General features: G+C 40.3%; 1 protein-coding gene across 50 annotated transcripts in view; it reads right to left on the bottom strand.

Moving 5' to 3' along the window:
- Positions 1-13,179: 13,179 nt before the first annotated feature.
- Positions 13,180-26,188, bottom strand: part of TRDN (triadin) — a 294,546-nt gene continuing 281,537 nt past the window's right edge. For all 50 annotated transcript variants that reach the window (XM_048491475.1, XM_048491557.1, XM_048491551.1 and 47 more), the window contains 3 exons: positions 25,748-25,792; positions 20,666-20,695; positions 13,180-16,423 (listed from right to left, as the gene is read on the bottom strand). In XM_048491475.1, coding sequence (XP_048347432.1) covers positions 16,293-16,423; positions 20,666-20,695; positions 25,748-25,792 — 206 coding nt within the window. In that variant the 3' untranslated portion in view covers positions 13,180-16,292. The remainder of the gene's footprint in view (positions 16,424-20,665; positions 20,696-25,747; positions 25,793-26,188) is intronic.

Genomic DNA, 26,188 nt, shown 5'->3' with positions numbered 1-26,188 from the left:
TTGGAAAAGGGAGGAATCTCAGTGGAGTATAATGCCATAAGAGTTCACTCACCAAAACAGTCATTTTCTTCAGGGGAACGAATTTCTGTAGTCTGGAGATGAGTTATAATTCTGGGAGATTGCGTGGACCACCTGGGGTTGATAACCCTGTCATAAGAGCATATACCCTGTAAATGACTGTCTCTGGGACTTCCTACTGCTTGGGAACTCAAAGAGAACACAATATGTGTTACATTGTTATAGAGTTTTTATCTGCTGCATTCTTGACACTTGGGACTTTATTAAAGGAATTGGCAAATGCAGCTAGTTTATCATGGGAGAGAGATTTATTTTCAAAGGCTACTGAACACAAGAAGTATTTGAAAAAAAATCTATGTAAGCATCAGCCACAGGCAATTACTATGTTAATGATTATGTACAGTAACAGAGAAGTTAACAAAATACATTTTAATATTTAAGTACATACTGATGTGTCCATTTCCATAATGAAATACTGTGGCATACTAAATATTAATTGGTTCCTCCCTAGTAGCACAAACGATAAAATGGCATTGTTCATTCATGTAATTACATTCAAATTACTGTTGTAGGCTATTTCCACACATTTTTAATTAAGAGCAGTGAAGCCAGACTGACCTGTCTCCAGCATGTTAGCATATAAACAATATTAGGAAACACAGCAGAAAGCAACAAACCATGGAAGGGGTTTCAAATCAAATGCAGAAGGTGCAAGTAGTATTGGCAGATGACCACAGTGAGAATAGGCAATTAACATTAATGGGAAAAAAGTATTCATACCAGAGGTTTGGACAGATATGAATCAATGGTCCATCCTGCGCAGCACAAAAAAAGAGAGACTTCTGTGGGATGCCTTAAAATGAGGCAACTTCTGGTGTTCTTTCCGGACAGCAAAGGCATCAGAGGAGAAAAGAGGCTATTTCCTGTCTCGCCGTTTTGCTCTTTTGTCAGTTTCACCCTCAGCTTGCACTTGACATTTTGTGTACAGCTGAAGGGATTCTCCCTGCCACCATTTCCTGAAGATTGCCCCCAGACAGGTACTGCAGGCTCCAAACTGGAGCAACTTTTCAGCCCAAAAAGTACATAGTTGTACTCAGCTGGCCCTGCCAATGCCAGCAATATATAGTTTTTCTTTGGTGGGGGAGGAGCTATCTTTGTAGCTATACAGACACACATAAGAAAGTCTTAGGACTTGGAAGACATATCTGCTGCCCATTGTAAAGCATTGGGCTGACCTGTCCTGTACAAACCAACAAGGTTTTTCACTTTTTTTTTTACTGCACAGAAAATAATGGGGCCATGGTGGGCAGGTCAACCCTATGCTTTTCAGTGGAGAGGCAGACAAGTGTTATGAGCGGCTAAGATTCTCTTATGTGTGTCTGTGTAGCTATAAAGATAGCTCCTCAAAAATAAAAAAAGGAAAACTATGTATTGACGGAATTGGCAGGACCAGCTGAGTACAACTATGTACTTTTCGGGCTGAAAAGACACTCAGGATTGGAGCCTGCAGAGCAAATGTCCTGAGGCAACCTTCTGCAAACAGAGGCAGGGAGAATCCCTTTACCTGCACACAAAATATCAAGTGCAAGCTGAGGGTGAAACTGACCAAAGAACAAAATGGTCAGGCAGGAAGCATAAGATGCCTCCTGAGCTCTGCATTTCACACAGCCAGGTAGCAGATGTCTTGCAGGTGCTTTAGGAGGAAAAGGTGCATTTTGAAGCATTTTTTTAAAAAAAATCTGTCTTGAGCAGAAATCAGCTGTCCTATGGGCATCGTTGGAAAAAGGTTGTGTGGAATGCCTTCTCAGGATGCCTTTTTCACATTCTCAGGACATCTTATCTCAGCTGTGCAGAATGGACCAACATATTGAAGTGAAGGAACAGAAATACCAGAGGGAGTGGGGAGGGGAGATTTAATGCTCATGTGTCTCATCTTCTCTCCACTCTCCATCATCTCCAGCTAAAACAGCCAAAGCAGCCACTGGACTACAGTGATATGCATTTGCATGCAATATTCTGAATAGGGTGGCCATTGGTCCCATTTTAAATAGGACAGCCCTGGCCCCTGGCCCTTTCCGCACGGGCCTTTTACAGCGCCCTGGGAATGGCAAAAACGCCGTCCTGAGGGAGCTGTTCACAAGGGGGGGGGCAGCTGCTTCGCAGCTGTGCCACCCTCGCTCCTCCCCAGTGGCGCGAAGCTGCCATTTTCCCACCTCGCTCCCCAAGCGAGGTTTTTGGAAAACAGCAGCTTCCAGCCACTGCCGTGCTGGAAGCGGCTGGAAGGCGCCATCCCTCCCCCCTTGCCCAATCAACTTACCGTCCCTGTGACCGTCCGGTGCGTTGCCGAGGCCTGGGGACACGCCCCCCTGCCCTGTGACTCCGGAGCAGTCACGCAGGGCAGGGGGGCATGTTCCATGGCCTCGGCGATGCGCTGGACTGTCACAGGGATGGTAAGTCTATCAGGCAATGGCGCAGCGTGGCACCGTCTTCCCGGTTGTTACGTCTTCCTGGTCATGCAAATGGTCCCGGGGGGGTTGGGTCGGCATCATGTACACCGACCTGACCCCCAGCGTGGCCGTGCGGAAGCGGCTCTGTCTGATATCAATATGGCAACAGATGGCCTATTTTTATTGAAGGATGAGAAACAGCAACACCAGGCTTTTCAACAAGTCAAGGATGCACTCCTAAGCAAATGTCTTGGGATGAAGTTTTATTGATTATAGTCGGAATTAACTCAGAGAAGACATGCACTAATTCACAGTTGAAGTCCCCGGGTATAACGTTATCAGATGCCTGAAGAAAAAATGTCCTTTTTAAAAATACAGGCTTATTGGGATGTTATTTATGCTCATTTCTACACATCAAGGGCACAGAGCTTTTTTTTCTCCAGGCTTACTGGCAACCTTACCTGAGTGTTGGACTGTGCTATCCTTGGTAAGATCGCCTTAGCAAGTTGATTTTCTTGCACAGCTTTGAGTCAGGGTTTGCTACTTACTTACCAGAAAACTGTCCCTGTGGCCTGACCTTGAGTCCACACCTCATAATGCTGAAAAAATGAACACCACGTGGTGTACTCTTTTGGGGGAATGCCTCCCTCACCTTTCCAAGTAACTTTTCTCATTCCTTTCTGAGTCCCATGCATTTTTAAAAATATGCTGGACATTATTGATCATTAGAATTATCACTCTTCCACAACCTCTCCAATCTAATTATTCCACTTTATTACCCCTTCTCTGCTTGCCTCCCATTCCCCTTTCCAATTTAACGTTCTCAAACACTATAGCCTTGCCTGTGAAGACTCACTTTATAACCTCTTGAGGATGTAATTAATTTATATTTTAAATAAATTAATTACATCCTCAGAGGTTATAAAGTGAGTCTTCACAGGCAAGGCTATAGTGTTTGAAAACAATGCCCAAGACAACTAATTAAATATAAACATATACAGTAAAAAACAGAGTTGAAACAAGTAAAAGGGCATACATTAAGTTGTCTGCAACTTGTGCATCATACATCACTACACATGACCAATCAAAGATATTCATTAATTACTTCCACTGAAGGTATGAAGACATTGTTCCACTTTTCACTTTTGCTGGAAGAGAGAGTGTTTATGAGCATTCCACACCGTATCCAGTAGGCTCTTTCCAAGTATGGGTGGGGCCACAGAACAAGAGCATGCCCAGGCTCCTGAAAAGAAGGGACTGTCAAAAGTGAGGCATTAGATGGCCTTAGTTGGTGAAATGTGGGGAAATGTGATGCCTCACACACTTTTCTTTTGATTTCTCCATTTACATTTTCTTCCCCATGTTAGACTTCGTTCATCTGTCACCTCCCCATCTTTTTCTCTTCGCCACAAGCTTTGTCCGCTTCATAAACAGTTTGCTTCCCAACCCTTCAGTTTCTTATCTCTCAGCCCTACTAAAGCCCATCCTAGCCTCCCACATTATTCATATCCTGTTATCTATTTTGGGTTCCTTAAGTGGCCAACTTACTTCCACAGCAGTGTATTTAGGATTGCAAACTAAATCCTGATTTTTCTTATCTTTTGACACAGACATCTGTTTGTAGCATATTTTATCTTTGCACTGTCCTATCCACGTCCCGTCTATTCCTTTCTCTTTCCTGTTCCAGGCTGCCTGTGCTTGACACTATAGGCTCATCTGATGTTCTAATGTGTTTTTTTATAAAGCTCCTTGAAAGGAAGAAGAAACCAAGCCCAAGCAACAGTGTCAGGATGATGAAAAATGCGAGCTTCTGGATTTCTTGCTGGAGGGCAAGAAGACTTGCACGTGTCACTTCAACACTTGTAGCTCTGCTGAAGCTGCCCCACAAATCACAAATGCCTCTTCATCACATATGCATTCTTTTGAACTCTTTTCTTATTTGTAGAGTGAATGGCCCAGCCAGAAGAAAGGATTAAGCCACAAGTAAAAAAGATCTATCTTTACAGCTTGATACATTAGTTGTGGCAGGACAAACAGGGGCTTGGGCAACTGCAGCTGAAGCTGTGCCCCAAAAAGGGCAAGAGAGACATCTGCTTTGCAGTCCCAAATGAGTATCCTTGTGTGTTTCTTTATTAATTACAATAATTATGGAAAATGGGGTGTTCTGTTGTTATTGCAACTAATATGAAAACTCAACAAATCCCCATCTAAACAATCTATAATGAAAAGAACAACAACATGGTGCAGGGGTGTAACAAGGCAGCCCTGGGCAAACTGTAGCCCTGGGCAAAACCTGAGTAAGAGGACCATTGCAGGTAATCATTTCAAAGTTTCCATAAGGAACCTAGCTACAGAAGTTAAAATCTCGGAGGCAGAATTGTTTAATAAATTTCAACATATCATCAGGAGACTGTCCTTATGCTACTCCCCAAGTTTGGTGAGGTTTGGTTCAAGGAGTCCAAAGTTATGGACTCCCAAAGGGGGTGCCCCGTCCCCCATTGTTTCCAATGGGAGCTAATAGGAGATGGGGGCTACAATTTTGAGGGTCCATAACTTTGGCCCCCCTGAACCAAACTGCACCAAGCTTGGGGGGTGCCATCATCTCCAGATGATACCCTGAAATTTTGGTGCCGATACATCCAAAAATGCACCCCCTGCAAGAACATCCCGAAATTTGCCCAAGAATCTTTGTTCTGCATTGAGTTTTCTGCATTGCTGTCAATAGGGGTTGCAGGCTGGGGGGGCACATTTCTGAAGGCACAGTCTCAAAACTTTCAGGGTCTCATCAGGAGACTGCCTTAATGATACCCACCAGGTTTGGTGCAGTTTGGTTCAGGGGGGCCAAAGTTATGGACCCTCAAAACTGTAGCCCCCATCTCCTATTAGCTCCCATTGGAAACAATGGGGGATAGGGGCACCCCCTTTGGGAGTCCATAACTTTGGACTCCCTGAGCCAAACCTCACTTGGGGGGTAGCATAAGAACAGTCTCTTGATGATACGCTGAAATTTTGGTGCCGCTAGCCTAAAAACTGTGCCCCCTGCAGGCCAAAAATGGAAAACCACTAAAATACCCAAAAACGAATCCTGCATTTTGATGCCCCCCACAAGGTGATGCCCTGGGCAGCTGCCCACCTTGCCCAATGGGCATTACGCCAATGACATGGTGTCCACTGTCCCCTCATTCTGGATTCTTTCATTGTTGCAGTCTCTGCTTAAATTGGTTTCACTTTTAGAAGGCAGACATTTTTTTAATAAGGGCATAGAAAGCATGGTAGCCCTTTTCACAGTGAATACATGTACAATCTGTGTACAGGTGTACACTTGATTTTTATTTATATATCTGTTGAATCATTCTCATGTTACATTATATTCACCTGCAGCTGAATGATACTGATTGATATTGTAGATATATCCAGGTACCGGCTCTCACTTTCATTTGTTAAGGGAATGCACATTGACTTCTTCTTGCAAACAGATGTACACATACACAGGCAGGATGTACAAGCTTTCACTGTAATATGTGAACAAAGGTAATGTTTCTTAGGCAGAGCAGGAGTGGGGGGGGGGAGTCTGGGCTTTCCCAATGACTGCAAGCTATAACCACTAAAATGACATACATGTGTGAAGTATTCCAGTGCTGAAGGATGTGGGGTGTGATGATGCCTTCCTCTGTCCTCCTAATGCCATCCCAAAAGGCCCTTTGGGCACTCACGGTTTTCTGCACATCTGAGTGCTTCACAGTGGGGTGCCCCACTGCTTTCCCTGAGTCTAGCCACCATTTTGCCTGCCCCTTGAGGAGAATGCTTGTGGGTTCACCTGTTTGCCACCTGTTTCCTGATTTTTTTAAAAAAACTCTCCCTTCAATCTATTGCTTTTGAGATAAATTGAAAGTGCTTAAATTAAAACAAATACAAAAAGGGATCCTATTGATCCTTTAGAAATGCTGATGGAACTGCTTCTGCATGGGCAGAGAAAGGGGGGGAGGGATGGAAAGCCAAGAGAAGCAAAATGCATATCACTCTGCTCCACTTTCCCTATGCAGGCAGGAAAAAAAATCATGCTTCGCCCTCGCTTGGAAACTGTGAGGCTTCTCTGATCGGTGGCGTGATGAGTTCTGAAGAAGGGGAAACACACGAACCATTGAGAATCTGATCTGAAGGTAATATGTACTTGACCCAAAGAGACCAAAAGGCAAAAGTTTTCTAAATGTATTAAGACAAACAATAAACGTTTCTTTAACCAGCCATTTCTGGAAACTAGCCCAAAGAAGCAGCTGGGCCTTTGGATGACTAACAAATAAAGAGAATGGGAAAGGAAAATTGGGTAAATGGCAGAGAAGCTAATAGAATTTTTTTCTTCTGTGTTCACTGTGGAAAGTGTGGGTGATGTACATTAGAAGGAAAAAACTCAGTTTCAAATATAGCCTAATTGGATTTGAACTTGCTGAGATTGAGAGGAAAAAGATCTTAGGGTAATAGTAGATACAGTTCAATTAAATTGTCAGCTCAGTATGCAGCACCAAACTCTGTGTTGGGGATTATTAGGAAAGAGATTGAAAATAACATGGCCAATATAATAATGTTCCTATATCGCTCTATGGTTTGGTCTCATGTGGAATACTGTGTGCAGTTCTGGTCACCATATCTCCAAAAGGACATCACCAAGCTGGAAAAAATACAGCAGAGGAAAACGAAGAGGATTAGGGAGTTGGAGCACCTTTCCAAGAAGGGAAGATTGAAGACTTCTAAGTTTAGAAAAGAGCTAACTTAGAAAGAACATAATAGAGGTTTATAAAATTATGCATGTAGTAGAGAGAATGAAAAAGAACTTTTTCTTCCTTCCTAAAATACTAGAACTTGAGGGCATCCTGTGAAGCTGATGGGCAGTAGATTCAGGACAGATAAAAGGAAATACTTCTTTACCCAGCAAGTGATTAAAATGTGGAGTTTGCTGGTAATTGATAAAGCTGCCTACAGGCATAGACAGCTTTAAAAGAGCATTTGACAAATTTATGGAGCTTAGGTCTCTCTTTGGCTACTAATCAAAATGAACCTCATACCAGTGCCAGAAGTCAATATCAAGGAAAGGCATCTAACTCTTTGCCCTGTTGTTGGTAGACTTCTCAGCCTCCAAGTGGGGTGGGCTGGAAATCCTCCGGAATTATGACTGATCTCCAGGCTACAGACAAAATGGCTTCTTTGGAAGGTGGATTTTAAGCTATTTATACCCTCTGAGGTTTCTCTGCTCCCCGGTCCTGTCTTCCACTGGCTCCACCTACAAAATCTCCAAGAATTTCCCGGCCCAGAGCTGGCAACCATAGCTGTTGGAGCTGGTTGGCCACTGTGTGAGACAGGATGCTGGACTAGATAGACCACTGTTTTGATCCATCAGGTGTCTTCTTGTAACTGTCACAAACACATGTTGTGTACGTGTGTTTGTGAGGGGTGTCCTTTAGAAATGATTTAAATAATCAACATTTTTTAAAAAATGTTCACTTTACTTGGCCCAGAACATAACAATGTGTGTAAACAGAGAAATGTGAGTAGAGGAGATCTGTTGGTGATTGGACTGGTGATGCCATTGGCACTGAGCAGGTCTCTGGACAGCCTGTTGCCTGTGCTACCTTCTGATAGACAGAAAGCATGGGTACAATCTGTACCCTGAGGAGTCAGATACAGCAGATGCTGTACACTCCACTGCACAGCAAAGAGCCTTGAGGTAAGCGTTCCATGCATGATACACCTATAAGTCTGCTAAAGCAATGTTTTTTCTCATTGCGACCACTTAATCACACACAAATTTGAATAACATGGTAGTCATAAAATACCCGTGTTTTATATTAATTTTGTCTGTGTTACTTAACTGAAATAATTCAGTTACTTAACTGAAATAATTTTGTCTGTGTTACTTAACTGAAATAAATCATAAATATGATGTGAAAAAATCCCTCTCAATGAGGACAGTTAATGACTTGTAAAATAAAAAGCACAGACAAAATTTATAACTGTGGGTAGTTTGACATAAACCAAACAAGCACATTTACATGTTAAATGTCTCTTCAGAGAAGTCTGGTATCAGGTCTTTGAAAGTCCATTTTAAATGGAAGAGAAATTATAATTGTATGCCTAAAAGTTTCACAAAGTGTCTTATATTAATTTTTGCTCCCAAAGATGCACTATGTCTTATTTTCAGGGGATGTCTTATTTTTCCACTCCACAACTGCATGCTCTGGTGTTCTATTCAACAGGCATTCTTCTAAACAAAAACTTTGCTACGTCTTACTTTCAGGGGATGCTTTATATTTAGCACTTCAGCAAAACCTCTACTAAGTCTTATTCTCAGGGGATGTATTATTTTCGGGGAAACAGGGTAGTATGTGATGCAAAACTATAAAGTGATATTTTGTAAAGAACTGCTGTGTGAAATAGAGACATTTCATGTGACTTCATAGACATCTATTCTATGGAAGATTATGAAATGACCTAAATGACATGTGCATTGATAAGTATTGTATTGTAAAAACTGGAATGCAATCATAACTCACATTTTCTGAATGGCCATCAATTGATTCACAAATCCAACAGGAGAGATTTAAAGCTGCCTTGGGGTAATAGTAGTCTTAGGGTAATACTCCATTTACTCCATTTGAATCTTGCCACAACAACTTACAGTTAATATGGTCCTGAGAATTAAAATGAAAGACATCTCATTCCTCTAAAGGAAGTTTGCACTGGAGGAGGAAGTGCACAAACTCTCTTCGGCCCTACGCATGTGGGAACTTCCATTTCCCCAGTGTCCCTTTACTCCCATTTACTCCCTGCTTCAGTTCTGCCTGATTTCAAAAAGAATGGATGTTTAACAGATTTGACATATTCAGAGGGAACTGGGATTAAGGGCAACCCCATAGTGACAAAAAAAAAAAATCCCGTAACAAATATTTATTTGCAGATACCCCAATTTAGAATCATGCAGTAGTACATTCAGAGAAGAGTTTTGGATTCTGAAAGCGTTTTAGAACCAGATGAAAATGTCTGTGTTACTTAACTGAAATAAATCATAAATATGATGTGAAAAAATCCCTCTCAATGAGGACAGTTAATGACTTGTAAAATAAAAAGCACAGACAAAATTTATAACTGTGGGTAGTTTGACATAAACCAAACAAGCACATTTACATGTTAAATGTCTCTTCAGAGAAGTCTGGTATCAGGTCTTTGAAAGTCCATTTTAAATGGAAGAGAAATTATAATTGTATGCCTAAAAGTTTCACAAAGGTAATTATTAAAATACATTTGGATGATGTATTAGGTTCATAGCAAAATATCTGCTACAATCTATATATTTTAAAGAGCATCAATATAAACCAGTCATGTTCACTTTTGGAAGAAAAACATTTTATTAATTGCATGCTGAAATCTGAACCACATAAAGTGGATACACATACACAAACATTTTTTTAAAAATCAGTTTTTGCTTACTTTTTATTTATAGGAGCTTACTGAATTCAATCTTCATCGCAATACAATCTTATGCTTTAATGAGCATAAGCAGCTAAATAAAATTGCAATTATGCATTTACAGAAAAAACAGGGAAGATAACATTTTTAAACCTCAAACCAACATACTACCATTATTTTTCCAAGAGGGCTAAAATTGCTACAGTGGGAACTTAAAAATATCCTCCAGGTTCCCCAGATAATTGATTTCTTCAACTTATGCAGAAGTTCAACAGGTTTATTTACATATAACTTGGGCCTAGAGATCCTAACTGCTAGGACTCTAGAAGGCATTTTAACATCACCTCAACAGCTCCTACTTTCTCACAAGCAGATGGCTTTTATTCAAAGCTTTATCTCTTTATTTACTGTGTCATTCTTTGTAACTCCTTAACAGAAATAAATCTAGATAGCTTGCCACTAGAAGATGTTAAAAATTATAAGAAATGTTAAATGCTTCTGAGAGGAATGATCTCCTGATATCTGAATTATTTAATTTTCTGCAGCATGTAGCATTTGGTAGTTTTAATCTGAGTCTATACAGTGTTACAGCTTAAATTCCAAAAAATAGTAATATACACTCAGTACACATCAGAAATGTAGATTGTTGACCTTATATAGTGATATTATAAGTACCCATTGTGTTGTTCAGTTTGCATTGGAAACTTCTGACTTTTCTGGCAAGTAAGCAGCAAGAGTCCTTGTTCTGAAAGTTCTTCTGCCTAGCTCTGCCTAATTAGGTTATACTGTGTGGGTTCTGGCTTATTCAATCATTTTTTACAATTTGGATGCAAATGTTTTCATCATTGTGATCTAGTCACAATGTTTATCTATTTAGTTCACTTGCCATCAGTTGTAACAAACACCCCCTCCCACTACACGCACGCACGCACGCACGCACGCACGCACGCACGCACGCACACACATTGTACCTTTGGATCTCATAGATGGATTTATGTGCAGTCACCAAACCAGGGTGTTAAAGGGAATGTATTCCTCTGATATTCCCATTCACCCCACTCATTCTGCTTGGTCAAGGAACTAGAAATGTTTCTTAGATAAGTGAATTGAGGAAGACTGGATAGAGATGCAGCCATTCCTTCTCATTCTCCATACAGCTTAGCATACTAAACATTAGTGGGTATATGCGCAAAGAGGATGGGTAGTGTGCCTGAGTCCAGGTACTCCTGTAGAAGATTCAGATCAGAACCAATGGGCCCCCCTGTTCCTTACTAGTACTTCAATAATAATAATAATAATAATAATAATAATAATAATAATAATAATAATAATAATAATAATAAACCGATACATTACAACTTCCTAGGCCTCTGGGTGAGGCTCGAATTGTAATGAAAGGCCAACAACCAGCTAAAGATCCGGCAGCTGTGAACTCTACCATCAATAATAATAATAATAATAATAATGATGATGATGATGATGATGATGATGATGTTTCAAGTGCTTTATTATTATTATTATTATTATTATTATTATTATTATTATTATTATTATTATTATTATTATTATTGTAGATCTCACAGCTGCCAGATCTTTAGCTGGATGTTGGCCATTATTAACATCTGTCAGATTCAGAAGGCAGCCCTGCTGGGATCCGCACAAATACTACGCTGATACATTACAACTTCCTAGGTCTCTGGGTGAGGCTTGAATTGTAATGAAAGACCAACAACTGGCAGCTGTGAAATACAACAACAACAACAACAACAACAACAAACAACAACAACAACAGTTTGGATTTACACCCCACCTTTCTCTCCTGTAAGGAGACTCAAGGTGACTTACAAACTCCTTTCCCTTCCTCTCCCCACAACAGACACCTTCTGAGGTAGATGGGGCTGACAGAGTTCTGAAAAACTGTGACTAGCCCAAGGTCACCCAGCAGGAATGTAAGAGTGCGGAAACACAGAAAAGCCTTTGCCACTCAGGTGGAGGAGTGGGGGATCAAACTCAGTTCTCCAGATTAGAATTCACCTGCTCTTAACCACTACACCACATCCAATGTTTAGGCACTGTACACTATGTCCTTTAGCAGCAAATCAACTGTGTGAATCTCTGTAGTACCAATAGTTTTCTGGTTAAACCTTTTCCCATTGCTGTTATTTCCATTTATAAAAAATATCTACTTTCTTTTTTGCCTGTTAGACCTTGTTTCTCAAAACATGCCATATTTTCCTCTTTCTTGATCTGCTTCTTGTTCTACATCTGAATGCAGTCATCTTATCTGAAATCTTTCAAGCATTCATCTACAATTTCCCAAGACTGGTTTGGTCCCCTCATTTCCTCCCTTTAAATGATATTTTCCAGTTTTCATCCCACAAAACACCTCTCTAACATTCTTTTCAAAATACCTAATTTTCTATTTGCTATTTAATAATCCCCAAACCTCCTTTCCTTCCTCTTCTTCCTTCCACATGTCTACTGTCTTTATTTGTATGCCAGTCTGGTCTACCTGGTTTTAAATAATTTTTATCACAGTATTTCTTTTTGATTACTTATGAGCTACTCTGTCTACTTCTGTGCTTGTGCCTTGGTAAGGACATTTAGACACCTGGAGAGCCACACAATAGGTTGGATCCTGGCTAAAATTTTCAATGGCAGAATGGAACTTTCCTGCCTCCTCCTATCATTGTAGCCCATTGATCTCCCCCAGAATGTTGTTATTACAGGATAGGGGGCCCTGAGCAGGGATGCCAGCCTCTGGGTGGGACTTGGGGATCCCCTGGAATCACAGGTCACCTCCTGACTACAGAGATCAGTTCGCCTGGAAAAATGAATGCTTTGGAGGGTGGACTCTGTGACATTGCACCCCACTGAAGTCCGTATTCGTCCCAGGTTCCATCCCCAAACTTTACAAAACTTTCCCAATTTGGATCTCGCACTCTACCCCTGCCATCCTCTGCTGGTAGCCAAGTGGGGGGGGGGGGGACACCTGACAACCCTAACTCTGAGGAATTACAGGGGGTGGTGGTCTGCAGTGGGAAAAGGAAATTAATGGTAACTGCCAATCTAGTCTGAAAGCAATCCAACATCCCAGACAGGGGTGACTTAGAAAACTAGTTATACATGGTGGTTTAATGCTTAATATTGCAAAATACAAAATTTGTCTTAGCAGCTGCCCCACACCACCTTCCCACAGTTTGTTTTGTACTTCTAACTAACCTATTGAAATGGAAGGAAAAAACACACACAGAAATTATGGTGAGTCACCAGTTAGCCATAAACAGATGACCTATATTTCAGGGTAAAATTTTACATCCATTGCCATCAACAACAGTTCTTGACTTTTCCGAGGTCAGGAGAGTGACCTGAGCAATCTGGGTTGCTTATTTAATGTTGGTTCGTTCTTGTTCTTCTTTTTGGATACACACCAGAGCTTTATTCTTCCAGTCCAGTGTACTTACAGGACTTTATACTTCCATTAAAAGAGCCATTAGAACATTTAGGGCCAGTATTTTTCCACTGAAGATGACGTTGAAGCATGTGATCATAATGTGAACTAGTAAGCATAGTCCTTGGAATTTTGCTTTTGATCTTTCTGTTCACATCAAAGCACTATCCAGGATTAAAAACATGAGGAAAAAAAGTATTTGGCTTAGAATCCCGAGGGAGGCCCATACAGAACAATATTAGTAAGTGATTGCTTCTAAGTAATAAAGTACCACTCCTGTTTCTTTGTTGTGATGGCAAGTACATTTTCTCACAAACATAGATAAAAGAACCATTATCTTTACAAATAAATTTCTTCTTTAGATTCTAAAACAGATATAAAATTTACTATATCACTATCAGACCTTTATGCTTAAGAATTAGGCTTATTTAGAGCATGCCTTTCATATCATGGCTTATCAAGGTTTCAGAATAAACAGATCTGTGAAGGATGCAACATTCCCCTTGCCTGCAAAACTAAACGTTTACTGGTTCTCAAATGAATGATGGACATTTGATTTACACTCTGATGAAAACCAGCTGCTTGCTTCCTGGCTTCATACTGATACCAGGAGCAAAAAGGTGAAGAATGGGACTCCCAAATAAGTTATTGTTTCAGTTAAATTGAGAAGGGGCATGCTTCGCTAAACCTACATTTTAAAAAGCTCAAATATAAATAAAGCCACCTTATAATAAGCAGTATTCAAATAAAATGCAAAGAAAGTCTTGCTTTGTTGTGTTTAAACAAAGCTGTATTTGAAATGGGCAGGTCACTGGAAAGCAGATTCAACTATATTTTATTAAGCATGACTACTGATAGACACATTGTCAAAGTATAAGAAAAAAAATAACAGAACCTGAAGGTTTCTGTGTACAGTAAGGTTTGGAGGTGGATGTCATTCACCTACAATAGGCCAGATTCAATAGCTGGCTCTGAAACTTCTACACTCATTCTTCTAGTTCATTCCTGATCTGTGTAGACTGGCGGCAAAATTAAGTGATGCCAGCTCTGCAGCCTCTCCACATAATCAGGCACGGTTAAAAGTCTTCATGTTTCTTACGAGGTATTAAGTTTTAAAAGTCTGAATTCCAAAAGTAGAGGTCAGTCACCTCTCAAGGCATGCACAGCTTGTGCTGAGACATACCAGAAGTCCATTTCACTAAGGATCACTAAGGAAATAGTGTTGTAGTAGTTCATTTTTAAAATATTTTAGTGAAAGTTCTCATATTGATACACACATATTTATTTGCTTATCCATGGAAAAGTTTGTAGCAAAGGAAGCAATGCTATTAGTCAGTTACTCCCAAAGAGTTATTCTTCTCACTAGGATAAGCTATCGGCATAGTTCTTCTATCTCTCTCACCAAGACGTTGCCCCTTTGTGATTCAGGTGCCAGTCCAACATGTTGTGGACGTTATCCCCTTCCTCACAAAATGGATGCAAAAATTGAATAGCAATGGTTCATCACTCTGAGCTCAACCTCAAGATGAACAAAACAGATCCATACTCAGTTGTGAACTGGTAGAGCCTCTAGAGTATCCAAAAACTTGTGCCATCTCATCAAATAAATATCATCTCATATAAGATGGCGTATTTAACGAATTATCCTAAGATAATCCATGAGGTTTAACATTGTAAACAAAAACATACAACATCACAGATGAAATGTGTAAATATATTAAGCACACAGTTTGCAAGGACACTTATTTTTACGGACAGTTAAAATACAGTACTACACATCTTCAACTGGACTGACAGTATACCTTCTACTGATGCTGAGAAATCTGCTCACTCACTTCCTTTCAAATAAAAAATATGGTTTAGGTTATATGTGAAAATAGTGAAGTCTAATTTTTGGAAAGATGTATGGCTAAAAGCTTTGAGAAGGATTCAGTTTTTATCCAGCAAAATTGACCAGATGTATATTTTGTCTTTTGCGTCAACCAAACATTTAAATCAGAATATGTATTTCTGTATTTCTGTTTTACTATAGTAATATAGTTTATATATTATTTTACTAATTTGATTTGATTTATGAGATGCCCTTTCCCCTAAGTTCTACATTGGCTTCTCCAGCACCAGTAGCTATCTTCTCCAGTATCTAGCTCTATCCATGTAACATATGGCATACTAATACTGAACACAGCACACTAATACTGAATACAGCTGGCAACAATTTCGATGATCTTAAACATTGAGTCTACTCCTACAATTCTCTAAATTTTAATTTTAATTTGGTTTCTTTATCCATTAATTCAGTCATTAGCTTCTGATTGTGATATCCCTGATTTTGTTCTTAGTAACTAAAAATGAGGGTTTTAAAAAAATTTGCCTTCAAGATAATCACTGTGATATTGTATAATGAATTTTTTACTGAATTCCTAATGACAAAAATGAATATATTCCTAAAACAGGTATGTGACTCCGTGAAACTGCCTGAAATTAATCCATAATTCAGCAAAATCCTAACAAATTGCAAACAGTGGCACAAGTTATTCTTTCTGATTTTTGTTTCAAGTAGGTCATTTGTCTCAAGGACAATTACATGTAAAATTTTTGTGAGAAGACAAACCAGAAACATAATGAGAAGAAAGAATCACAAATAAATGCAAGCATATGCACACAAAATTACTTTCTGTCAAGTACTATTTCACCACCACTGCCTTTCCTCCCAGAAAGGGGTACTTGGATACTCCTTCAAACACTGCTACATCTGCCCTTCTTTTACTGCATCTGCTCTGATGAAGAGCAGAAAACATGTCCAGGTCCATGTGACCTGTTGGATCATATTTCCATGATCACATAGGACAGTGGATTCATATCGCCCTCCATAGAAGGCATCAAGTGCAAAACTGTCAAACCTTTATAGGTTGTGCGCTCTACTGTTTCAGTGTTCTTGACTTTGATTGTCCACCTTTCCCTTTGGAATCTTGAGCTGGAGTAATAGGCTGTTGCGATGTATACCCATTGTATCCATTTAGAAAGACACACTGATAGTAGCGGATAGAAGCTGGCAAGGAAAGAATAAAATGAATGGTCAAACCTTTAGCTGACATCACTGTTGCATTACTATGTCATTCATCTGAGCGGAAACAAAGGAAACAATCCTAAGCAGAAAACTGTTCTTAGGATAGCAGCTGCAGTTTGCCAAAGTATAAATTTTCCCCATATGAATCTATAGCAAAATTGATGCCATTCATTCCCCTCTGTACTTGGCCATAATTTTATTCTAGAAGCTTCGTAATTCCACACTTCATTAACCCAGTATACATGACCAACAGAATTGTATGGATTTTGTATGGATTGTATGGATTTTGTGGTGATAGGGTGGGCTGGAAATGGAAAATAAATAAATACGTCTCTTAGGGAAGTGTGCAGCTTTGGATTATTGGGGGAGCATACTCTGTCATGTGTAGTTTGACTAGACTAAAAATGTAATTAGAAGCCAGCCTGAGTTTTTAGGGAATAAGGTAAATGCTTGTGCTCTTATGGGAAGCAATTTATCCACGCATACATTTTTGATGTTGGTCTTATATTGGATGTCTCAAAGTAGCTCCAGCTACTTTTTTTAAATTAAACAACAAAAAGCTAAAACCATACATCTTGAACTGAACGCAAAACCTATTATTTGCTCATTAGAGGAAACCCCCATGTTCTTCTTTCAGAAGCAAAATATGTAATGTGTTAGGAACAGGTCACCAAGCAGATATTTCTCATTAAGAAAAGTAAATGAAAATACAAATGGTTTCTTATGGAAAAAATAAAACCACCATCCACATTTATTGTGTGGTTTGTTGAGGTTGGATAAAATAAATTATTCTACGCTGGTTAATAAAATTAAATGATGTGTGGAGGAACTGTCCCTTTTCATGATGATATGAGATGGAAAGTCAGTGTGAAGAGGCAGCTGGACTAGCAACAGTAGGGTGAATTCTGCCACCACCAGATCTTTCTTTGAACTCTTCATATGGCATATGGAGGAGGCCATACTAGGGCAAAACAATGCACTCTAGGAACAGGGAGAAGATACAGACAGAGATTAAGCTTATCTGGGGAGCAAGAAAAAACAGTAGATGGTGTACCAAAAGGATTTTGACAAAGTTCCTCACCAGAGACTATTGAGAAAACTCAGCAATCAAGGAATAAGAGGGGAAGTTCTCCTATGGATTAAAAACTGTTTGAGAAACAGGAAGCGAAGGGTGGGTGTAAATGGGAAGTTCTCACAATGGAGAGATGTAGGGAGTGGTGTTCCCCAAGGATCTGTTTTGGAACCAGTGCTCTTTAACCTATTCATAAATGACCTGGAAGTAGGGGTGGGTAGCGTAGTGGCCAAGTTTGTGGATGGTACCAAATTATGTAGGGTGGTGAGAACCACAAAGGATTGCAAAGAGCTCCAAGCAGATCTTTATAAATTAGGTGAGTGGGCTAAGAAACGGCAACTACAGTTCAATGTAGCAAAATGTAAAGTGATACACATAGAGGCTTACTGGTATTACAGAAGGAAAACCAACAACAGCTGCCTTTAGTAAATTGCTGGCATAGTCTAAAACACTGGGGGAAAGGAACAATAGCTCATGCGCATCACAAAGAAAAATCAAACTTGTTCCAAGTCAATTCACCTGCCAACTTTAAATTGCACTTTTAACATCTATGCGAGAAATAGCAAAGATCACCCCTTCTGAGAAAGTCTCCTTATTATCTTGTCTTTTCTGTTTGCACAATAAAAGAAATCAGGGCTGTACTAAAAAAAAATCTTTATGTATCCCTAACAGGATCAAGTGGCTTGAAGCATAGTATTGGGTGACATATTGCCGAAAGGTATTTTGCTAAAGCCCCCTGCCCCATTATATATACTTACGCATAACCCTTCAGGTTCATGGTTATATAATATATTCTGCCTATGTGGTGAAATGCCCTTCAGCACAGGAGGAGATTCCTTACTGTTGAATAGTTCTTATATTTGACCATGGGATCATCTTCAGTAAACACCTAAATAACTCACTGCACAGAGCAGCATTAAGCAGCTACTGGATTGCGTAAACCGGGGATTAGAAGACCCAGGGGATGCTGGTAAATTCACATAAAGACACTTGTGGTGTGCTGGGAATTTATGTTTCCTTTGTATAGTGGCAGACTAATTAAATGGTTCACAAAGAAAGGTATCCCACAAGAGAAATGTTCCCAAATGAGCACTGCATTTCTCAAGCTGGTGCAGTCTACCAGGAGGCCAAAGTAATATATGAAACAGAACAGACCTGTATTGCAGTGAGCCTTGACTTCTCTTCCAGCTGGGTGATACTTGTATGGGAAGGAATCATATCACTGCACTCACATACATGGTTCTTACGTAGGCATAGATTTTTTATGGGGGGGGAGGTTGGGGGGGGGCACACCTCCCCAAGCCCCGCCCCCAACCTCAGTGCTTATAAAAGCAGCTCTCTGGGGCCAGGGATGGCAGACTCCGCTGCCCCCCACCCTGTCCCCCCTTACCTACATCCTTGGTTCTTACATGCATATGTTTTAGGGTGATACAGAATCAGATAATGTCAAGTGGGAGGCATCTTATTTTCTCCTCTCCTACTATTTCTTCCTAAAAGTGTTTAAAACCCCCAATGTATTTTTTGTTTTCAGGTTTGCCCATTCACAGCTCCTGCCACTGGATTTAAGAATCCAAACATTTGGCTGACTTCACTATTAATATATAGATGAAGTAATTCTTCTGGCACCATGCTTAAGCGTGGATATTTAGATATAAGAAGTTAAATGTCACAATGTCTCACCTAGTTTCCATTCCATTGTCTTGGCATTTTTTCCACCCCTTTAGTTGAGGTGTTGAGTATTTTTCCTGTGTTTTGTACAGCCAGAAAAGTACTAAAAGAAATGCCAAAGTCATTGGAAGAACTGTCTTGTAAGTCTTGTAACTAGAGGACTTGTATCTAGAGGACTATGTTCAGAAGATATGACCCTGAATCAAATGGCACATGTGAATGCACTCATCACATCTCAGGGAATGCAATCCTCATCCATTTAAAGCAATAGAAATTTCATTATTGGACAATGTAACATATCACTCAAATATTATATTTTAGATCTCATCTTACTGTTATAAACTTGATCTTAAAATTGCTTTGAACCCAGTCATTATTGGGCACCAGAATGTGTCAAATGTCATAGTTCCAACCATATGGGATTTTATGCTAAGTACACCAAATCATGGAAAAAGATAGCTTACACTGAAGGATAAATTGGACTTTTATGGTAGTATTCTCGTTGCCATATTTGATTGATTTGCATCTTCTTTACTTGAGATGCATCTAGGGGCCTTTCCCCACTCTCCCCTATCCCCCCTATGCTGCGCGCTGCTCTCAGTGCACAGCATCCCTGGCGTGCGCCCCGGCGTCCCCACGACCCCGCGCTCTGCACAGGGTCATCAAAAGGCGCTCTTGCAAAGGGATGCCGCGCGCTTAGGGGGCGCGACAGCAGCAGCGTCGGCCACCCCTCTCATGGGGAATGCCGGGGGCTTAAGGTAAGTGGGGAAAGGCCCTAGTTTATATCTTTTTCTATTGCAAGCTGGCAAAAAATGAACAAATAAAATCCCTCACTCCTCTGGAAACTGACTTCTCCTTCAAATCCCTTCTGGTGGCAGGTTACCGGTCACAAAATATCAGTGTCAGGATTACCATACTTTATTAAACATTTCTCTATAGGCTAGAGGCGTAGCTGGGCCATACTGTGCCCAGTGTGCACTCTGTGTTTCCGTGCCCCCTGTAGCGCCCCGCCCCCCCACCCTTACCTTAGTTAAGCCTGAAAGTGCAGGCTAGAAAAAGCAGGCTGATCACTTGAGGCTGAAAATGGCCTGGTGGGAACTACACTTCCCAAGAAACCTTGGGGCTTGCAAGGTGTCCTGGGAAGTGTAGTTCCCACCAGGCCATTTTCAGTCTCAAGTGAACAGGCTGCTTTTCCAGCCTGCACTTTCAGGCTAAACTACGATAAGTGTGTGTGTGTGGGCACTGCAGGAGGCGATTTTCCACCCTCCAGGCATGCGCCAGGTGTAATGCACACTTCCCATTCCCTGGTAGCTCTGCCTCTGCTATAGGCCACAAAAAGGGGACAAATGGCTGATTTTTCTCAGTGTAACAGTAAAGACAACATTTTATAATCACAATTTTGTGTTTTGTACAACTACTGACAACTAAGTCATTTGAGAAACAAAGAAGTTTGAAATGTCTTTAAATCCTTAAACAAAATTTACCTGTTGACTTTGAAGCTTTTGAAATCTTGCCTGGAAGGAAAGAAATTCATGTCAGAGGGTTCACACAAAAGACTGCTTAATAGTAACAGTCAATCTCTTTGCTATTAACATAGTTAATCCACTTCAAAGCAATAGTAATGTCAATATGCCCTGGAGGACATTTGATAATGTAATTAGAACATATCTTTTTTACTTGGGGAAGCATCTAATAAACCATCCTCTTATCTATCACTATAAATGCAAACTGTAAGCATTTGTAGGCGGGGGGGGGGGGGGGAAAACCCAGCTTGCTATGCTTATAACATGGACTTGGTTTCTTGATACCTAATCACACATCTTTTTTGTCTGAGGTGTTACTTTTCTTATTCGAGTGAAGAACAAATATAAAAAACCCATTTCTGTAGTCTACAGCTATATTGCAATTTTTCTTTTTTTTGGCAATAAGTTTTTCAATATTTATAAAATACAATGCATAAATAGATACATAAATTTCAGTCAGATATTTAAAATGTAACTAAAGGCACTTCCAGCTATTGCATCATTTAAAAATAAAGACATGTGAAGACAAGAATTAAATAAACAAAAAAGAAAAATAAATGATAACAGTAAAAAATAAAGAAAAGAAAAATAAAATAAAGAGAAGATAGATAGATAGCAATAACAATAATATTAAAAGAAACAAAACAATAAAATAATAAAAGAAAAAAGAAAATACAAATACCAAATTATATACCATATATAGTTACATGGTTATATTCACATTTTCCTTTTATATAAGTTATCCTCCCATTCCTCCCTAAAATCAGAGTCCAATTTATAATCCAAATAACTTGAAAGCTTGGCTGTTCTAACAATATTAATAGCCTTATGTTGGCGTTCTGTTATTGACAGAGTTTTCTCGACTTTCTAATAGTGAGCCTAAAGTATCCTATATCTTTATCTATGGCCCTTTCCGCACAGACCAAAAGCAACGATGTCGGGCCAGTAAAACACCGTTTTGGCGGGGACCCTTCGCACAGGCGCCGCTGCCAAATGGCAGCAGTGACGCTCTGTTCCCGCCAAAACAGTGTTTTCAAAACTCGCTCAGGGAGTGAGGTTTTTTGCAAACGCTGGCTTCCATCTGCTGCCATGCGAACAGCAGTGGGTGGAGGCCTGCGTATTCACCTCCCTGGCCCCAAATGCCTCCTTACTTCCTGCTGGCTGCTGTCACAGAGCGACAGCAGAGCGATGGCTGCCAGCAGAAGGCAAGGGGGCTGCGCGGCTGTGCAGAGCCTGCTCCAACAGCTGCGCAGCCCATGGGGCCATTTGTGCGAAAGGCCCCAGAGCCTGCATCGGCATGATTAATGCCGATGCAGACTCCCTCCCTTGGCTGTGTGGAAAGGGCCTATATTTTTATCAAAAATTCCTAATAGGTCCATCTCAGGGTTTTTTTCCCCTCAAATTTAGTATTATCAATATTTCTTTATGTATGGTTTCCCAAAATTTCTTGGCTTTAATATAGCTCCACCATTGATGGAAAAAGGTACCCAGATGTTTCCCACATTTCCAGCAAAGCCCTTGAGATTTATTTATTTTTGCAATCTTCTGAGGTATATAATACCAATGAAAAATAACCTTAGGGTGATTCCCCACAGTACATTCAGTAGAGCTCAACTTGCGTCCGCCGGAATTTCTCTTCATGAATTCGACTCGCTGTCGTTCCGGACAGTGGCTGAGCTTGGTCCTCCTTAGCCGAGCTCAGAGGGCGGGATGAGCTGTGCACACCTCTCCCTGCTTTGCATTCTATTGGCTGCCACGAAAAGTTGGCACCTGAGCTCGATTTGCCGTTAATCCGCACATTGCCGAGCTTGGCTCTCTTTACCCAACCTCAGTGGGCAGGCTTGACTCTGTGCGTCATCCACCCCTCTGTCCTGATTGGTTCCCTTTCCCATGATGGGAAATGTGAAAATCCTTTTGTTCCATGTGTGTCGCAAGGTCGGAGGAACTTTGTGACACCGTCGCGAAGTTGCGACTTTACGTGCTTCCACACAAACTGGCTGGTGAACCATCATGGATTGGAGGAGCTCTTTGCCGCCTTATGATACCCTTTCATGCCTTTTCCTTCCTTCCTTCCTTCCTTCCTTCCTTCCTTCCTTCCTTCCTTCCTTCCTTCCTTCCTTCCTTCCTTCCTTCCTTCCTTCCTTCCTTCCTTCCTTCCTTCCTTCCTTCCTTCCTTCCTTCCTTCCTTCCTTCCTTCCTTCCTTCCTTCCTTCCTTCCTTCCTGGATCTCACATCTCATTTGATGCATCTCCCTCCTGTCATTTAATAGCTCTATCAAGGCAGTGTCTTCCTACTCTGCTGTGTGTCATCCTCTTCCCCAATTGGTTACTTTTCACCGACTCCCCCCCCCCACAAGCCTCCCTGCACATGGATCATCTGATCCTCTTGAAAATACAGGAGCTGAAAGTAACCATGTCAAAATTCAGTATTTCCTAGTACTTCCCAGTACTGCTGCCTGTTCCAAGTCAACTATCCCTTCTGGAGTAATCATCCTCCAGCCATTCTGGGTGGTTCTGCAACCGCTTTCCATGGTGTCATCGTCCCCCTTTCAGGAAGGATGCTGTCATTTAATAGCTCTATCAAGGCTGTGCCTTCCTACTCTGCTGTGTGTCATCCGGATGCTTGCATCTGAATGGAAACGCTTGCATCTGAATGGAAACACATTTCTGCTCCCGGCTTGGCTTTCTCTTGCCTGAGAGTTTTCTCTCCCCCTTGAACTTCCCCCTCCAAAGCACGTATCCCACCTAGCTGCTTTATTTAGATGGATATTGTTGGGCAGGAATGTACTCAATTACAAGGCAACTCCACTTGTGAAACTCTAGAGGAATAAATTTACATTCAGAACACCCCTTACAGAGAAACAACAGCCAAACAGCAGCCCCCCCAGTCTCTGTACCATGTGCACACACTTTAATTTTTTAAGAATGGGAATTAATGTGAAACGAAAGCATGTTTTCATTTGCTATCAACTCAAATTTGCCGGTGAGAAAGTGACTGTGTTGGAAGACTAGCAGCGGTGCCTAATCTGGAATTAAAGCCTCAGCATCTCTAAAACACCACTTCCTCATTTAATATAGGCATTCCCTCCTCCAGAGATTTCTGTTTGAACCAACAAACCACAGAACAAGCTGTCACCATAACAAGTTACAGTCTCCTGCTTTGTTTCAGTCCAGCAAATGGTCAATGTTCAAATCTTGCTTTTCGGCGCTGCGAGTTTCCAGCTGTATGCAGGCTCTCAATGGTCGATTATGATTGGCTGGCCGAAAGTGCACCGTGATTGGTTAAAGGGAAACTAAGCCCTGATTGGGCAGAGACAGGAACGACGTGATTGGCTGGAGGGGCAAGTCGGACTCAACCTACGGTCCGCACAAGCGTGAGCTCGACGCAAGTTCACCAGAAAGTACTACCTCGGAAGCAGGATCAAGAAAATCCGGCTAAGGCGAGTTGAAGGAGAGTCAGACTTGTGTCGAGATCTGCGGCTGTGTGGACTACCCGAGTCAAACACAAGTCGAGCTCTGCTGGTAATGTGCTGTGCGGAATCACCCTTATATAAAAGTTCTTAGAGTATTTCAGGTCTTTACTCCATAAGTTTTTCCAAGTTTCCAAATTGATATTATGACCCACATCCCTAGCCCAATTTATCATATATTCTTTAAAATACTTATCTTCAACCTCTAAAGTTAAACATAAATCATACATCTTTTTAATCAAATGGTCCTTTTGTTTCAATAGTTTTTCTTCAAGAATATCTAATTCTTTAATTTTTAAAAACTTATTCTTATCTGAGTCACAACAACGTTTTAGTTGGTGATAAAACCACCAATTAATATTCCAACAAATCCGATTTAGTTCTTCTTGAGTCTTCAATTTATATTTAAGTTTTTCTTCAATTTCCTCCTTAGTATCTATATCTGAATATTAACAGCTGTATTTTTCCAAGTTTTTAATATTGCTGCTCTTATTATATGGTGTGTAAATTGTTTATTAGCTTTGTCTTTTTGACACCATAAGCAAGCATGCCAACCAAACTTTCTGCCTTCCCCTTCCACTGTTAATAGTCTCATATTGATCTGACAGCCAATCTTTAATCCAAACTAAACATACAGCATCATGGTAAAGTTTTAAATTAGGTACTGATAACTCTCCCCTTTCAATACTATCAGTCAGAATTTTATACTTAACTCTGGGTTTCTTTCCTCCTCATAGAAATGTAAATAAATCAATTTGCAATTTTTTCTTGAGTTACATGCTGACTGTGAATAATTTTTTTTAAAAAAAGAGCACTCCTTACAACATAATTTAAACTGGAAATATAATCAGTTGTATTTGAGTGATGCAGTGGGCACAGACCTTGGTATTGAGCTCCCTTCACTTCAAATGTGGCTTCATCCCCACCTCCAACCCCCTTGGATTGCATTTAGTCTGATTTTGGGGAGAGGGCAGGCTGGTGTGAGAGGAATCCTATGTGTGAAAAAGGAGCCAATCTAGTGGCTAGTCAGTTGTCAGCAGCCTTACAAGAGTGGAGTAAAGCTATTAATTTTGGATATTTTGGAGGACATTAATTCATAAAGTCACCATGAGTTGGAAGTGATTTGACGGCACTTAACACAGACATCACTGTAATACAGTTTCCACAGACCTGCTTAGTCATAGCAACACAGCATCGTGTATTCTTCTGCCAAATAAAGATGACCAATGTAACAAGACGTTTCAAGTATGCAAAGCAAGTTATCACTTCATAAATGTTCACCCTTCTTTGATTCTAATCCGGAAAAGGCTAAACCATGATACAGTGCCACCGAAACAAAAAAGGATGGATAGTCGTATCTGACTTAAATCCTGTTAATCTCAACTGGATTTAAACATAATTAGGTTTATTTTGTTTTTTTAAAAATATATTATTATAAATAATTTTTTTATGGGCTCATTCATTTCCATCCCCATGGAACTCCTATAGCTTCTACCAGTTTTACAAGTAGATATTATTTGAGGACTCAGTGAGTGATCTGGAAAGGTAACAGATAAAAAAGAACTAGTAGTTACCTGTTGTCACATTATGATGTTGATGGATTTTTTTTACTGCTGGAACTGTGTATAAAACGGAAAGATCTAATTAACATTGGATTCAAATATCAAATTTAGCATTAAAAGCACATTTGTATCATTAAAGTTTTATCCAATTAGCAAATGCTACAGAACACTGTACAAACGCCAACACAATATTTTAATTTTTTTAAAAATCAGGAGCAAAACAATGTTACTATTAAATGCATTTTAACTTAAATTCCGTGGATTTAAAGGCTCTTTAGTGCTACTTGCACTACAGCAAAAATAGAATTAATAAGGGATTTTCATGTGAAAGTCTGGTTGCATAAAAGAGGATCCATATTTCATGAGAAATTATCTAACCAACATGCTCAAAGATATACTGGTGCTTATGAGCCTTCTCCTGTTTAAACCAAATTTCCATGACTTTCATGTCAA

The sequence above is a fragment of the Sphaerodactylus townsendi genome, linkage group LG01 (assembly GCF_021028975.2).
Source record: "Sphaerodactylus townsendi isolate TG3544 linkage group LG01, MPM_Stown_v2.3, whole genome shotgun sequence".
Taxonomy (NCBI): Eukaryota; Metazoa; Chordata; class Lepidosauria; order Squamata; family Sphaerodactylidae; genus Sphaerodactylus; species Sphaerodactylus townsendi.
The sequence above is the reverse complement of the archived record's forward strand: the minus strand, read 5'-3'. Positions and strand labels throughout refer to the sequence as shown.